This window comes from Crocodylus porosus, unplaced genomic scaffold, assembly GCF_001723895.1.
Source record: "Crocodylus porosus isolate Cpor-Errol unplaced genomic scaffold, CroPor_comp1, whole genome shotgun sequence".
Classification (NCBI taxonomy): domain Eukaryota; kingdom Metazoa; phylum Chordata; order Crocodylia; family Crocodylidae; genus Crocodylus; species Crocodylus porosus.
The window spans coordinates 25,921,555-25,937,907 of record NW_017728921.1 but is presented as its reverse complement, the minus strand read 5'-3'; the positions used below and the strand labels follow the sequence as shown (position 1 = coordinate 25,937,907).

Here is a 16,353-nt window from a genome sequence, read left to right as displayed (position 1 = left end):
GAGGGTGTAATTGACACTGAGAACCTATAACATCTTCATTGAGGATTCTAGAATAGACATTGCCCATTCATGACAGCCAATGGAGTTGTATTAATACTTCCTAACTATTCAGAATGATTTGGAGGGAGTATAATGAAGAGTTAGATCATTTTATTGTGTATTAGCAGAGTACTCACTAGTCCCTCCCCCTACCTTCTGTCACAGGTATAACATTAAAATCTAATTAACCCCTTTCTTACCTTGAACTTGATTTTTGCTCAGCACTTGTAGTTCTCACTGACTTCAGGTAGGGTTATAGCTATTCAGCACTTGTAGCTATCAGGCTTTAATTAATGTTCATCTACATTCATCGCATTGTTTTGCGGTTTTGCATTTAAGAAACTCTTGTTTGGGAAGGCAGTTACATAAAAGCAAAGCTGTCAGCTCTTCATGATTGTATTGGATGCCACTGGACTTTGTGGCATATATCATGAGCCATAGACCAAAAATCAATGGAAGAAGCAGCTTGCTATTATGTGCCTACTTTTTTCTTTAATGGAGACAAAGGGTCCTATTTACTCTCATGGTGTAGCTCTACAGTGGTGAAAAAGTAAATTACTCTGGCTGTGAGTCAGGGTAACTGAAAACAGAATCTTGTCCAGAGTTTTGAGAGTTTTTTTAGCGTGTCGGGGCTTAGAGTTCACCTTTCAAAAGTAGTTTACATGAAGAAATAGAGAGATGATACCAGGTTTCCACAGGATGGAAATATATCCGGATATCAAATTAGTTCAGTGATTCAGATGTGGCACAATTGAGAAGCATATGCTGGTGCTGGGGAACTAGCTGTGTGAGTCTGTGGATTCAGCAGTGCCTGTTCACAACAGCTCTGTAAGATCATGTCCATTATGTCTAATGCAATTGGGTTTCATTCTACTGGAAGTCACCGCTATAATCCTATCACTGCATTTCTATATTCATTTGGATTTTCCATGCTCTGTCACACAGAGAAATCTCACCAGCTCCATGCATCACTTTACATCCATGTTATAGTCTGTACTGGAAAGATGTTATTTGGTCCTTACTGCAGCAGGCTGACCCTAGTGGAAATTTTCCTGGGTAAAGACAGAGTACAAACTGAATACCTGATTCATAGTCCATTAATTTCAATGGTATTTGAATCAGGTCCAAATTAGGGCTCTAAGGGTTTGGCCCACAGGTGTTACATCTTACATGCTCTGCGTATCACAGGACAAGGGTCAGCCAATACCAGTTAGGGGGCACAATCATTGATGCTTCCTCTGTTTCTCATGTGCTCATTGTTAGAAAGGAACTGTCCAACAGAACATCTCCAGAAGATCAATGGAGGGTCAATGAAAATTAATACCAACACTAATAGATAGCACCAAGGTCCCATCATACCTTCCCTGATCCTCCCATTCCCCAAGCACACTCTTGGTAACTTTGGGCACATCTACACGAGATGCTTAATGCTCAGTGGATTAATTCTACTGTGCATTAGTGAATCATGGCAAAAGCCATGCTAATGCACAGTAGAATTAGTTTACTGTGCATTAAAATTCACAAAAAGGCCATGCGCTGGGGCTACTGTGCAGTAGCACTGGCTACTGCACATTTAGTTAGTACCCTGTATTAGAGGTACTAAATTTAATGCGCAGTAACAGCAGCGCATTAATGCTCATGAAGGACTAAATATTTGCTAGGAGACTATGTGCATAGATGCATCATTTTTGAGAAGAAGGATATGCCCCCTTACACTTCAGCTTTTCACGTTTCTGTTCACCCCCCATCTCCAAATCTCCTGTTTCTTTGCAACATATTTTTATTGAGTTGCTTTTCTTGCAACAGATGCTGCATATGAAAGCACTAATGATACCCATATTTGTCAAAACGGGTGTTATTATGCCACCAGGATAGGATAATGACGGAGACACTGACAATGTGGAGATGGAGAAATTCAGTCCTGGCAAATCCCCTGCCATTCTTGTAGCTCATTATACTAGGTATACCATAGGGTGTAGTCATTTCTTTCGGGCAAGCCTGTGGGCACTAAGCGAAGGCATTTTGTATGACATCAGAGTCATCATGTAAGTCAGGGATTGTCAACTGGGGGGGAGTACTTGAGAAGGCCCTAGGAGGTATGGGCAGGTGGTTGGGGACGGAGTGCCGCTGTGCACCATGCTGTGCTGCTGTGCAGGCACCGCCCGCTCGTTTGGACACGGGGTGGGGAAGTTCGCGCATGGTGGCTGCCGCCACTCCACATTCGGCCACGTGCCACCCTTCTACCCCACTCCACGTATAACCACCAAGGGTACACTGATCCAAAAAGGTTGAAAACCCCTGATGTTAGTGAAGAAAGCAGGCAGTAGTTCCTTTCCCTCTGACTTCTTCAGTAACATATAATGTCCAAAATCAGATCTCCAAGGCTGTCTCCCAAAATGGTTTCAAGGCACTTGTTTTTATTACATTGCACTGGCACATATACTAATTGATCAAAATGCTTACAAATTGTCAGTCTATGGGGGGTGTTTTTAAATCAGGGTTGGTAAATTAACATCAGCGAGTTTCTGTGTCTTTCTCTTTCTGCTGTGTCTAGTCTCCATTCTCATCCTCTCCCCTGTCCCTAGTAGTAAACAAAACAAAATAATGGCCTGAAATAAAATCAAACACCTTTATGTGAACTTTGCATATCTGGACATGAGTTCATACTCACTTCTGCCTCTGCAGTGTTGTATTAGCAGGTGTGGAATTGATAGAGAAATCATGATACTGACAAGACAGTAAAATAGTACTTTCTATCTCTGTATGCCTGATAACCAAAAATAATTGGAGTCAACCTTTTTGATAGGTGTGCCCAAATTAACCCTGAACCCTCCCCAAGGGCCACTCTGATCTCTTTCTCCTGCCCAGTTTGTTGCTCTGCTTTCTGTTTCCTGCACCATTCCTACTGTGCTGCCTGCCCCCTCCCTTATCTTTCATATGCCAAATACAGAGGCTGCCCATGCCTCTTCTGGCAGCTCTACTGCACGTTGGCCACCCCAGACCTAATAAAATTTAAAGACTTGGAAGTAACCTCAATGTCTGGGCCAACTTTCCCTAATTGTGCCTTTCTAATTGTGTAGGGCTGTGTATATGTGATAATTCACTACATATTTCAGTCATAGTTACTGAACTTTCAGTTTATATCTTCAGAATATAGAAATTGTCATACTGCAGTGGTTCCCAAACTGTAGTCCATGGGCCACAGGTGGTGCTCTGCAAGGTTCTGGTAAATAGTCCAGGGATTGCACCAGCCTTCCACCCTTTTCAGTTGCAAGTTTGGTAGTCCACAAGAACTTTAGTGTCAACAATGGTCTGTTGGTCCAAAAAGCTGAGAAATCTTGCCATACTAGAGCAGATCACATTAGATTGATCTGGTACTTACCCTGTTTCAGCAGTGGCCAGCACAAGATGATGCGAGGGAAATTATAAGAACTCCTGTGGTCAGCACAGATAGGATCATCTTTCCCCTACATTCAGTCTCATCTAGGTGTCCAAGAGTTAAAAATTGGCTTAAATAATAAAAAAGACACTTAATAGCCCTTCCAGAATTTTATTATAATAAATTGCAATAATTCTGGATGGTCTTGATACACACTGCTTTGTGGCCTTGAGTATAAGAGGTACTGTATAAAACCAAATTTTACTTAATGTTCTTCATATGGCTTTGCTTAGGAGGAGTGGGAAGCAGATCTTTTACAGTCATTAACTTGATTTGATACCATATTGCAAAGTTCTATATTTATTCAATAGCAGTTTGCCAAATCAAATGATGTTGTCCCTAGTCCCCAGTGTGGCAAACCCTACTTTATTCTGAAAATCAAACTGTACTCTTCCTACCTCCTCAATCCTTCAAAGTAATATAAATTCTGGGCCAGTCCCTTACCATGCAAATGATCTTCAGGCTTTTGTGAAGTGTTGCTTGCAGCACTGGTGAATCCTGAGCAGGTCACAATGCTTGTGTTGGGTTTGAGGAGAGATAGGAGATGTTACGGGAGTGATGCACTCTGTTAATTTCCAGCTGGTGGAACGGTCCTTAGGGCACCATACAGCAGATCTAAGCTAGCTTAGCTCCGTGGCTGCTCTAACTTGCACTGCTTTCAGCTGTCCTAGGTTGAAGCCAGTGTAAACACGGCATAACATATTTTTCATTTCTCAACACTCCAGCTATCCCAAGCATGAATTTAGAGTTGTTGAGAATTGCAGCCTCTGAGCCAGACTTTTAAATGTTGGACTTTATAATCTGTATGTGTCCATGAATGTATATGTGTTCAATGCAGTGCATAAACTGGGCAGTGTCAGCACAAGGAGTACACATGATTTAAGTCTCACTTCACCACTATTTTAGAGATTTAAATGATAGACAGACAGACCTTGGACTGGCTCTCTATACAGTAGGGAATTTCATCCTGAGTTTGCATGCAAGACATAAGCCAGGTGGTCTGCAAATGTGCACATGTCTTCAGGAAAACCCAGCTCTCTGCAGTCAGAACCTTGTTGACAATTCCCTGATGATGCAGGAGGCAGAATGAAGTGTAGATACAGTGATGACATATGCTGATGGTTAAACAGGCAGATACAACCCAGAGATGCACAGACATCAAAGTGAGATTTCCAGAGAATCACTCTTCTGATTTTCTTGATCAAGGAAGTCTACAGCACCTTGGAATAGAAACAGCATCATCTTTCCTCTGCTTCTTCTTTCCTCTTGTCTCGCTTACACGTTTGTTTACCATTTCCCTGTCCCTCTGACAGTGATAAATTAAACAGGATATGGGTTAGTAAGCCAGACTGGCATTTTGGATTTTAAAAGGTAGCAAATCCCAGTGAAATCAAATCCAGCTCATTCATATGTTTTCCTTTGTTTCACTCATGATCAGGGGCATTCTCTGTGATTTATTCATAAGCCCAATATGTCTTTGATGAGCAGTTAGTTGTGAGAATGTGTTAAAATGCAAGCTGATTTGACTTCATGTGACCAGTCAGCCCATAATTGCCCCAGTCTGCAGCGACACTGTTGTACCACTAGCCAGGGAGTAGTGAAATATTTCAAAATTCTCCGCTGATTGGCATAGAGCGGGCACCCTAGGACTCCCCCATCTCCTTACCACTTCTGCTGCTTTTGTTGAGGGCCGGGGGCCATGAAGGAAGACCTCCAGGGCTTCCTCTTCCTCCAGTCTCTCCTTCTTATCTTTCTCCTTCACCTTTTTGTCCTCGGTCCCTCTCTGTTAAGGAGGTACATTTCCACACAGCTTTGTAGAAATCCAGCCAATGGCTTTAAGAGAGGGAGTGTGGCCTTGTGGGTAGGGCACTAGACTGAGACTCACAAGGCCACACTTAATTTATGAGCTTAATTCATGAGTCTGCTTCAAGCTTCCTGTGTGATCTAGGGCAAGTCATTTAGTCTTTCTGGGTCCCAATTTACCATCTTTAAAATGGCCAAAGGTTTAGAAGGTAAAGGCACACATAGGAAAAGCACACAGGCACATAGTAAAGGCACACCAGTTTGTGTAGCCAGTAGCACACAAGGGAGTGACGTGGCTAGCATTGCATCAAGCCACCTTTGTCTCCCAAGCCAAACAACTGGGTATCTGTTTGTCACTAGGTCAACCATTGGGTAGGTTGCAGGGCTGGTGGTGTGGCACCCATTGATGCAAGACCAGAGCAACGCTTCGGGTTGCACCTCTGGATCCCAGCAAGACACCTTATGTACTCTGCCACCCAGTCTGTAATATGGCAGTAAAATAAAATAATGCTCCCATCTGGTTGCCCTTGGTCTGTCTGGTTTATTTAGACTGGAAGGTTTGCAGGGCAGAGATTGTCTCACTATATTTCTGCAGCACCTAACAGAGTGCAGCTCCAGTCTTGGTTGGGGCTACAACATAGTCCTGTAATACCTCAAACATGGTAGCTGGATGTATATCATTAGCCCTATCAAGTGTTGTAAGTAGGCTGGTGACACTACATCCCTCCTTGTAAATTCTTTCAATCTTTTTATATTACCATTCTTTAATGTGAAAAAATGTAACATGTTAACTTCCTAATGTAAAAGTATAACCCAGGCATTCTGGCTTTAATGTAGTGATGTCTCATTGTTGCTCAAAAGGTTGAATATATTTGCCAGACCTAGTCAGCCCTCCATATACTCCCAGCTGCTCATTATGCAGTTATTTTGAAAAACAAATTTCCTAGGCATGATGATCTCTCTGTGCCAGCAGTAAGTAAATGCTTTCATTCCATTAGACCTTAGCCTAGGATTACAATTGGCTATTTTTAGAACAGTAACTTTTAGACACTGAAAAATATCTAATATATTTTTAAAGAGCAGTCTGAAGTGATAGCTGTACACAGTGTACTAAGGGCACTCTGCAAGCAATATAAATGTTTCAAGATAACTATTGCTTTAGAAGGTGCCAGAGAAATCTCTTTGTTAGAACTCAGATACCATGGTGAAGAATATGGTTTAAATATGCCTTTCTGCTGAGATGCAGAGGTAAGTGGGCAAGAGGGAACAGTGGTTTTTTATATAGCGTTGGCTAGAAAATAGTTTTTTCCCACCAAAATAATTGAGGCAGTTTTTGTGTATATATAAAAATAAAAATATTTCAGCTGAACACTGAAATATTCAAAATTTGACTTGGCACTGTAGAGCACCAGAACTGTACTTCAGCACCTCTTGCTTCCACTCCCTTTGTAGAGCCTCCCAAGGGTCCATCTCCCAGTGGTGGACCCTGGTTTTCTGCCCCTGTGAGGGTGGTTTGTGAATCACAGCAGCCACATGATCATGGTGCGTTATTGGGAAAACATCTCAGTGGTAAGCAGGAGGTATCTGATCTACCACTCCCACCCAGGCATTATACTGAATTTAAAAATAAATATAGTTCAGTTTTCTGGCAGTCAGATTTTCAATAAAAATTGAGTGTTTTCTGTAGACAGCAGTTTTCCATTTTGACAGAGAATGTATCCATATAGGCTAGAAACTCACTGGAGCAGGGAGGGTCCCTCACTGCATATTTATTCAGTAGAATCATGATCATGATTGGGGTACTCTTGTGGTATTTTAGTCCATAAAGTACCATAACTAACTTCTGTCTGAATGGGAGCTATACACAGACAAATCCCCTACCTCAGGGACAGCCAACCTGCCACAAATAGCATGGGCAGCCTCTGAGCATGACCAGATCAAAGAAAAGATAAGCAGCACACAATGGCAGATAGGGCAGGAAATAGAAAGTAGAGCAACAGATTGGGCAGGGGAAAGAGGATCAGAGTAGTACTCAGGGAGGATGCAGGGCTAATTTGTGGCATGCCTGCCAAAAAGGTTGTCCTCCACTGATGTCCCCATAGAAAGATAGTGGAAACACTTTGGAAAGTCATCTTCCTGTCCCCCAGAGTGACCATAGGGATGGAAGTTAAGTAATTTCCATAACTTGGTAGCACCGTGTCCCATGTCTCACTCCATATGAATATGCACAGTTGGGTTCTGTGGGTTTGGGAAAGGTGAGCTGGAGCAGAGGAAGAAAATAGCCTGCAGTTTGCCAATTCAAGGGGAAATTTGAGGGGAATTTCTAATGTAGCATCTCCCTCTCTGCCCATTTCCTCAGAGAAGGAATAAAGTACTGATGTAGCTTTGGGACCTGGTGTGTACAACATTTCCTCAAGGACTCAGTGGAGAGGTTAAGCACAGCACCAAATGGCAGGTTCCCCTAGTAGGTAAACTAGAACCTCAAGGTTGGGAAATGCTGAGCTCCATACCATTTATAAGCCATGTCCACTGCCTCTACATAAGACTGTGTAATCTCTCCTGTAACAAGAGCAGAGGGTAGAAACGCCACAGCCGAATGCACACAGAATTGAAAGTATGTCTCGGAGTCTATAATACATATAAAACATCTGCTGACTTCCATGGAACTCATTCCTTGTAAGTATCCAAAGACTGAGCCTCTGGTTTCATTCCACGTCCTTTCTTTCTTTTTTGCCCTGTGGAGTCTGGGTCCCAGACCTCAGACCCCAAACCCATCCCTGAGCTCCTGCTGTCCCTTCCTGTGGTCATTCTCCTGGGAGGAGCAGCTATGCTTCCTCAGGGGAAAGACCCCACCTTTGGACTATTCTCTGCTTGGGAGAGAACAAGAACCCAGATTTTGGCAAGCTTTGTGGCATGATGCAAGATACACTTATTTGTTTTTTGAGCTCTTGGTTGACCCCCCACCGCCCAGTGACATCATGGCTAGTAATATTTCTGGCAATTACAGAAGTAGTGGTTTGGATAAACACTGCCCACTCTGGGTAGTTTTATACCAGTGCTATTGCTAAATTTTGTAAATAAGTTCCTTGTTGCCACAGTGATTGGTTCTCTCTGAGAGATCTCATAATGGAAACATGTAGGGCTAGATCCTACAAGCTGTTATGCCCAAGAGGCCTTTTCTCGACATGCAGAATCCCACTGATACCTCATTTAAGCAAATTTACCTTGGGATGTAAATGTGTGCAGGAACCAGTCAGTACAACATGCTGTTTGGGCTCATATGCATGATGTCTGTGATCACAGAAGAGGCAACAAGGTCCAGTGGACAGAGCACAGGAGAAAGAGATATCTATGCTAGTCAGGGCTCGGTCATGTAGCTTCTGTGGGAGCTTGGCTAATCACATTACTTCCCTGAGTCTCAGTTTCCTCTTCCATTCTTTGTCTATTGTACTGTTACCATGTGGCAGTTAAAGCATCCTAATCCCTGTGATCACAGTAGAATCCTCTCAGTCCCGCTATAAATAATAGAGTGGGCACAGCTGAACTCAATGAAATACCTCTGTTTCTGTTTCTGTAAATGGAGATGATAATGCCCAGTCACCATGAATGAAAAATCCCACAGGGCTTCGTCTGTGTGGGATTTGTAGCTAGAATTGTAGCTGTAGAGGTATTTCAGCCCTGCTATAGCTTCATGGGAACAAGTCAGAGTTTACACTGGGGCATTATGGGGGCGCTAACTATGCTGGTACAGGCACACCCCCTATTTCCTCCCCATTATGGACTGGTCCTAAGTGTTTGACTAGACCAGTGCAGGCCAGTCTTTTCGGCAGGTGCTCCACACATTGACCCTGCATCATCCTTGAATGCCGCTCTGATCCGTTTCCTCTGCTTGATCTTCTTTTTCCTTTCCACTTCCTGATTTGTGCTCCCTGCCTGATCTCCTGCTCTGCTTTCTGCTTCCTGCCCTACCTGCTGCTGTGCTGCCTGTGTCCTCCCTGATCTGCCAAGTGCCAGACACAGAGGCTGCCCATGCCACTTGTGGCACTTGTGCCACAGGTTGGCCACCCCAGACTATACCATGTATAATTGATTGGCTATTACTTACAGACATCAAAGTACCATGTCTGCTTTGAGGGGTTCATCTTCTGAGGACAGAGAAACTTGTAGAGGCTGGTAAAAAGCAATGGGAAACAATAGGCAAAAGTGATGTATAATTTATATTCAAGTCAGCTCAATTCACTGTCAGCAGGATGGCAGAAGTAGGTCTTCTTATATAATAGTCATCTTACTGGCTGAGAGGGCCATGTAAAGAGGAGGAGACCCAATGGGAAGCATATTACAAGGTGTGCTAATCTTTGTGGAATATCTTCTAACAGACAGCATGAATGGAGCATAGATTCTTTGACAGAATGGCTTCAGTAGAAATTGGAGCAAATCCATGACACTAACATGCTGCATTTTTTGCCTGTGTTTTTCAGCAAAGAGTATCCTGTGGTTCCTAGGAGCACTGTGAGACAAAAAGTGTCCTCTAACCACAGCCCTTTTAGTGGTGAGACCAGAGTTCTTTCCACCTCCTCCAACCTCAGCTCCCAGTACCAGTGTGAGAATGGGGTCTCCAGCACCTCCCAGGACCTGCTACCACCTGCCAACCCATACCCCATCTCCCAGGAGCACAGTCAGATCTACCACTGTACGAAGAGAAAAGGTCAGGCATTGGCAGTTTTCTACCTAATTGTCTCCTTGTTTTTTTCCCTGCCTAAGAATGGTCAGCAAAGACATTTTGTGTTCCTCATCCTTGAACAAATACAGCAATTCCCCAGATCTGGTTTAAAGTTAAGATCTTTGAATGGGCAGAGCTTATCATTGCCTTGGGTTAGTATCACCTTCACTAAATTCACTGGGCCAAATCCTCAGCTGTTGTAACTCACTGTCATTTCACTGACTTCAGGAGCTGTGCTGACTGCACCCAGCTGTGGAGATGGCTCTGCCAAGTTAGTATAAACATTATTGATTCAGATGGATGAGAAAAGAGAAGTTCAGATGAAGCACAGAGGTGACAACGAAGTTGAATCCACATCCAGAAAGATAGCCAGTGATGCAGATAAAGATGACTTATCTGTCTTTCTAGCTCTGAGAAGGTTTCAGGGTTAATCTGTAAATGTAAATAACAAGATAGTCTGGATTGCAGGTGGCATTTGGCTAATGCAATCTTACCCTTCTGCAGATATGCTGTGTACAGACTACACTTCTTTTGAATCCCTAGTCCAGTGACCATGAAACCAGACTAGAGTTCAGGTGATCTAGCTTTGTTACTTCTTCTTTTTGTGTCTCTACACCATATTTGACCATTTTGTTATACATGCTTGTGCTCGTTCATCGTACTTTGTGAGATCTTTCATTGTACATGTTCCTTCAAGCAGGTGTTGCAGCAGGTTATTACAATAGGTGTTTTATAGTCTGAGGCTCTGTGCTGCAGTCACAGGGGATTGAACCAATGGTTCTTCATTAGTTTCTTGAAGTGTCCATCTTCAGTAGGTAAGTGGTTGAGACATCAGCACCTTTGCCATGGTTTGTCAGCCTCTGATGATGAAGACTCAGTTGCTGGAATGTCCATTTTTTCACTGTCAGGTATTTTCTTCAGTCTCCTGTTCTACATCTGTAGTGGATGTGTTATAGGCAGGGGCCATAACAGAAATATTCACATCATGACCCTGTCAGGTAATACCTGGTAATACCTGAACATTCTGCTAAAACTCCAAACCACGATTTTGACCCTACAAATTGATCAACTATAACCAATCATAATACCTTGTGACCGAAGTTTTGTTGCTTACCTCCTGTATGACCATGGCTTAACCCTGCCAGAACTTTATGGACCACACTGTAAACTCTACCTAATCAACAGTTAAAGGTATAAGTAATCTCACAAAAGTCAGTGAGTCTACTTCGGAGGGTAGCTGCTCACCAGGAGGAGTCTGAGGTTTGGCACCTGTCCCTGTGTGATTAGCCCATGTTCTCTGCAGTTAGTAGGAATACTTGTATGAGGAATACTTGTGGGAGTGGGCCATAAGGGCATTCCAGAGAAAAGAAGATAGTGACATCCCCAGGACTGATACACCAGGCTGCTATAGAGAGTTACTTATAGTAACACTCAAAGCCTTTCATTCCACATGGGCAGAGTCTGTGACTAGGCCCAGATTCCCATATAGGATCATAAAAGCATAACAACTAGTGGTCCCAGCTGAGATCAAGTCCCCATAACTCTAGATGTTGTACATGCAAGTAGCGAGACATGGGGAAATGCATTATATTAATCAGGGACAGCAGCAACTTGGACCTTAACCTCCACATCCCTGGGGAATGTCCTACCCAAAGGCTATTGCAGGAGAGTGTATGTGGGTGTTGCATGTATACACACATATGTGTATTTCCATGAAAAAAATCTGAGAGGACTCAGTTTCAGCCTAATGCGGAACAAAAGCAAAATCAGAACTTTTCATACAACAGAACTATTGCTTTCTGGCCAGCATATTAACTGCACTGTACCTATATAGTTTATTTAAGGTATGTCTTTACTATAAGACATTGTCAGACTCGATGATCTACTAAGGTCCCTTCTGACCATAAACATTTATGAAATCTATAAGTCAAAGATGTGACTGAAGTCCCTACAAATTTGAGAACGTCTTAAACTAGGTACTTCGCTACCTCTGACAGCATAGCTGTGGCAGCACAAAGGTCAGCTTGGTGTAGCCACCAAGTATTTATTCAGGGTTCCAGGTGGGTAGCATATCCCCTTGCTGCACCAGTTTACATTGTTCCTAGTGACCAAGATAGCTAGCTTAAAGCCAGTTTAGGAATGACTGTATGAGCTGTAATCATGCCTTCAGATTACAGTGCAGACATATATCTGTGGGGAGAAAATGGCACCATGCCACCCTTCTTGTTCTCTTCAGTTTAGTCTATGTCGCTGATGTTTCTGAGACCAGCTCCAGTGGCCACCATGCTCTATTTCCAAGTTAGTTTAACCTTTGTCAGATCCTCTTCCCTGCCAAGCTCTTAAAAAAAAAAAAAGCAAAGAAAGCCTGAACGACAACAAACCCTTTGGGCAATCTCTGGCTGTGGTGTGTCCTGGCAGCACAAAGCAATTCATCAGCTGCCTCCACATTGTAAAGTGATAAGGAATCAACAGAGGTTTCCTTCCAGTTTTGGGATTCCCGCTAAGTGGTGTCTCCATGGGTGGTTTCCCTCAATCCCCCAATTATCTCACTTCCTCTTATTGTCACAGAAGAAACGACTGTCTCCTCAGCAATAAGTTCAGCAGCCCCTTTCTGCATGCATGGCCCTGTGAAAGTGTAGGGGACTGGTAAAGAGAGGCCTTGTCTGTGCCGCCAATGTCTCCTCATTATCTCTCCACTGGTTTGAGTGGCACAAGCAGTTAAGGGCCTTTTATCAAAGCCGCCAAATGCTTTAATCAGAGAGTCGGCGTCCTGTCAGATACCACTGGCTTCTTCCGTCAGCCCAGAACTGTACATTTCAGGAGTCTAAATCTCTGCTGCCTTTGCTTTGCATTTCTCCTCATGCTTCTAATAAATCGAAAACAGCCACCATGGCTTAAAGCAAAGAAACAAGAAGTTAATGGGAAACAGAGAGCTAACATAGCTGCCAAGTAACTCCTTGCAATGGGAGATTAATTAAAAGGAAAAGTAACTAGGGATGAGCAGACATGTTCAAATAAATCAGAACCTGATCTAAGCTTTCATCCTGAACTCGGACTGTGCTGGTCACATGACAATGGAAGTCACTTTCCATAGCGCTGCTCGAGGAACGGTATTAGAGTAAGAAAAACCATATCACCCTTAAAGCAGGCTTTTTCTCTGGTTCACCTGGAACCTTTCTGTCTCCTACGTGACTTTCTCATATAGTCTGAAAGAAACAATACATATCTCATCCTAACTGCTTCTGATCATACACACACACATACACAATTTTCTTTCTGAATAATTTTTAAGGAGCATTAATTGAATTGTTGGCTTCACTATGAAGTCAGTTCTGGACATCTTCTGGCTTGGGGCTGGGGTTTCCTTAATTGATTTTCTTGGATCATTAGATCCAAGACTGTTGACTCCTATTCAATAGGTTTAGCACTCCTTGTCTGCACTACTTCTATTCAGGAAGGCTGCAGCAAGAAAACCACTGCTCTTAGGGTCAAAGGGCAAATTAGGTTCAGTTGTCAATACTGCCTGTTTTTTATTCCTGTATTAAATTGATCAGTCTCTACTGTGGGGGCTGTCAAGGTATGCATCCTTCAGCTACAAGAGCTAGTGATTGCCACTATTTAAATAGGAACAGGTCTCTGTTTAAGCATGGATAAACTTTGGACTGTATTCTAACAATTAAAATGGAAATCCTGAGACATCTCAGTTAGCACCTGTCAGCTGTTCAGGTACTTAAGACAAAGATTTACCTCTGGTTGATATTAGTGTTTCTATCTGTCAACCCAAAATGGGCTTAGTCTCATGACTGAGCTAGAAATTATCCTATAGATGAGCCACAGGACTAATTGGGGGTATTATCAGTTTAGAAGTCTCTGAGCCATCTATATTTACAGTTCAACCTGTCTATCCAACTGTGGCTGATGAGAGCTGGAAACATTAGGAAGAACTCTGTAGCTGAAAAGCTTGGAGTTTAAAGTTTCAAGCTGGGTGTATTTAATCTCAGCATCTGAAAGCCACTTGAAATGATATACTATACGTTTCCATCCTGGTGTAACTGAGATCTTTGCTGCTGGCATCTTCTGAAACTCTTCTTGACTTGGAAATCTCCTAAAATACTAGTTATAATGATGAGCTCAATAGTTTCTTCAGATCCTGCAGTGCATTCCTGTGCCTTTATCTGAGGTCCTGAAACAGAATCTGTTTAAAGCAGTTCATAAAGAAATCCATCTTCAGAGAACGTTAACTTCAACATGTTATCCTACCAAGGAGCTCTCTTCAGTTTTTGTCATGATATTTTCACTGATGGGATTTCAACTAAAATTTTGTCTTTTCTTCCTATCTGCTCTCAACCTCTCTTTATGATTCAGGTACCCTGAGAATGACAAACAGGTTTTCCAGATGATATTTTTTTCTGTTGATTTTAGTCTCGCACCCCTGATTGCCTTCACAAACTCTTTTGATCTGGTGCGATGTGCTTTCTCAGGGGTTCCATAAACTAAAATGTCACTTATATAGACTTATATTCCTCTGGTTTTACACCCTTTTGATCATGTGGTGGATTTTTAGGATGCTTGTGACACTGTATGGAAGGTAATTGACACTGTATCTCCCCAAGGGCATTACAGAGTTGTCACACTGGCAGTAGTAGAAAGGAGAGGATTTGGCAAGCATTAGCTGTATCTATCTAGGCAAATCATGTATCACTTTGGAGCAAATACCTCCCATAGTGGGAAGAGTAAAAGCTTTCTTTCCTTACTGCTTCACTGAACTGTGTTAGGTTTTTAATATGTGGATACGCCATATCTGCTTCATAACAGGTACCATACATGCACATGACAGATATTTCAGTAATGAGTCCTTACTATACCATTCTTCTCTATTTCATCCAGGTCTTCTTTCACTTTGGGAAGCACTGAGATTGGTACCTCCTTGGCAGTGCTGAGCAAACAGGGAATGGCCCTCGTTTTCGACAGAATCCATATGAATATAAACTATAAATAAGATCTAGTTTTTCCCAATGTTACAATTGTATGAATTGTAACATTCATACAATTTCTATGAATGTTAAGAATATGTGGTCAAGTCTAAGGATATAACCATGCTGTAGTTAAAGGGGTAATAGCAGCCCGTGTCGACATATGAAAACTACCTTTAAACTTGGGTGCTGATAACAGCATGGTTTTGGCAGCATGTGTGCTACAAACCTTGCTTGGGAACCTGTGGAAATATATGGGTGGCTAGAACTTACTGCGCTGTGCTGTTGTGCCTACAGGACTATCAGTATCTGAGCTCACTTGATTCAAGCTTGTTTGAGTGTGACTACATGAGCTGCAGTCATACCTGTGCCTGCAGTAGAGTCAAAAGCTATTACTAATGCCCATTGCACCAATTCCAGAACTATCAAACCTTGTGGGATCAACCTGATCCCAACAGCTTGATCCCTGATCTATCTCTCTTGGGATGCTCCAACTTTGGACTAAGGATCCTCTACAGATTATAGCCACCTCTGCCTTGATTCTACTTTCAGTGTAAGGAGAAGTAGTGCAGATCTTGAAACTCTTGGGGCAGTGGGGTAAGATGATTTACACCAACTAAGCAATTGGCCATACCTCTGTTCCTGCACCCTTCCACTGGGTTAAAAAAAAGCAATAATAAAACACAAACCTTCAGTAGAAACTTAAACTGAACCCACCTGAATGCTTTGAAGCAAGATGGATGTGGGTAATTTTTTTCTAAAAAATCAAAAAAGGGCCTAAATCCTCCTTGCCTGAATGCAGTGGATCAGATGCTTGTAAAATTGAAAGGGACAATCTGATTTATGCTATCTGATCTGAGGACCTGGCTAGGTAGTCTGTATAGGTTACATTGTTCTAATTAACTTGATGATGATGCATGATAGAAATGTGAAAATACCATTTAAAAACAGTTCTTGTGGTATGTATGATCCAGCTGGAAGCAGTATATACTAGAAATCTTGGGTCCAATTATGTTAAGTCCCTTCAGTAGATGAACATGAAGTTCCTTGTGAAGAAGCCAGTTTGTGTGATGTTTTCAGCCAATTTTGCAGTCTTGGTTTTGCTTGGATTCATTTTGAAGAAGCTTTTCCCAGGTGTTGGCTGTTTTCCCGCAGTCAGCAGACCCTTCAGCTTTTTGAGGTTTGTCTACAGTTCAGGGAACCTTTTTTAAATATGTAGGGGGTAAAAAGAAGGTCCCAGGTAATGTGGGGCCCTTGCAGGACGCGTTGGGAAACTTGGTCGTCACACCAGATGGCAAAGCTAACATGTTTAACGATTTCTTTGCCTCCGTCTTCCTAAGTAGGGACCAGAACAGCCACCTCCCTGCTGGGCCCCCCTC

At 42.6% G+C, this 16,353-nt stretch overlaps 1 protein-coding gene across 1 annotated transcript in view; it reads left to right on the top strand.

Annotated features, from left to right (window-relative positions):
- Positions 1-16,353, top strand: part of TBX5 (T-box 5) — a 47,506-nt gene that overhangs the window by 23,667 nt on the left and 7,486 nt on the right. The window contains exon 7 of the mRNA XM_019539431.1: positions 9,760-9,986. Within this exon, the coding sequence (XP_019394976.1) occupies positions 9,760-9,986 (227 nt within the window). The remainder of the gene's footprint in view (positions 1-9,759; positions 9,987-16,353) is intronic.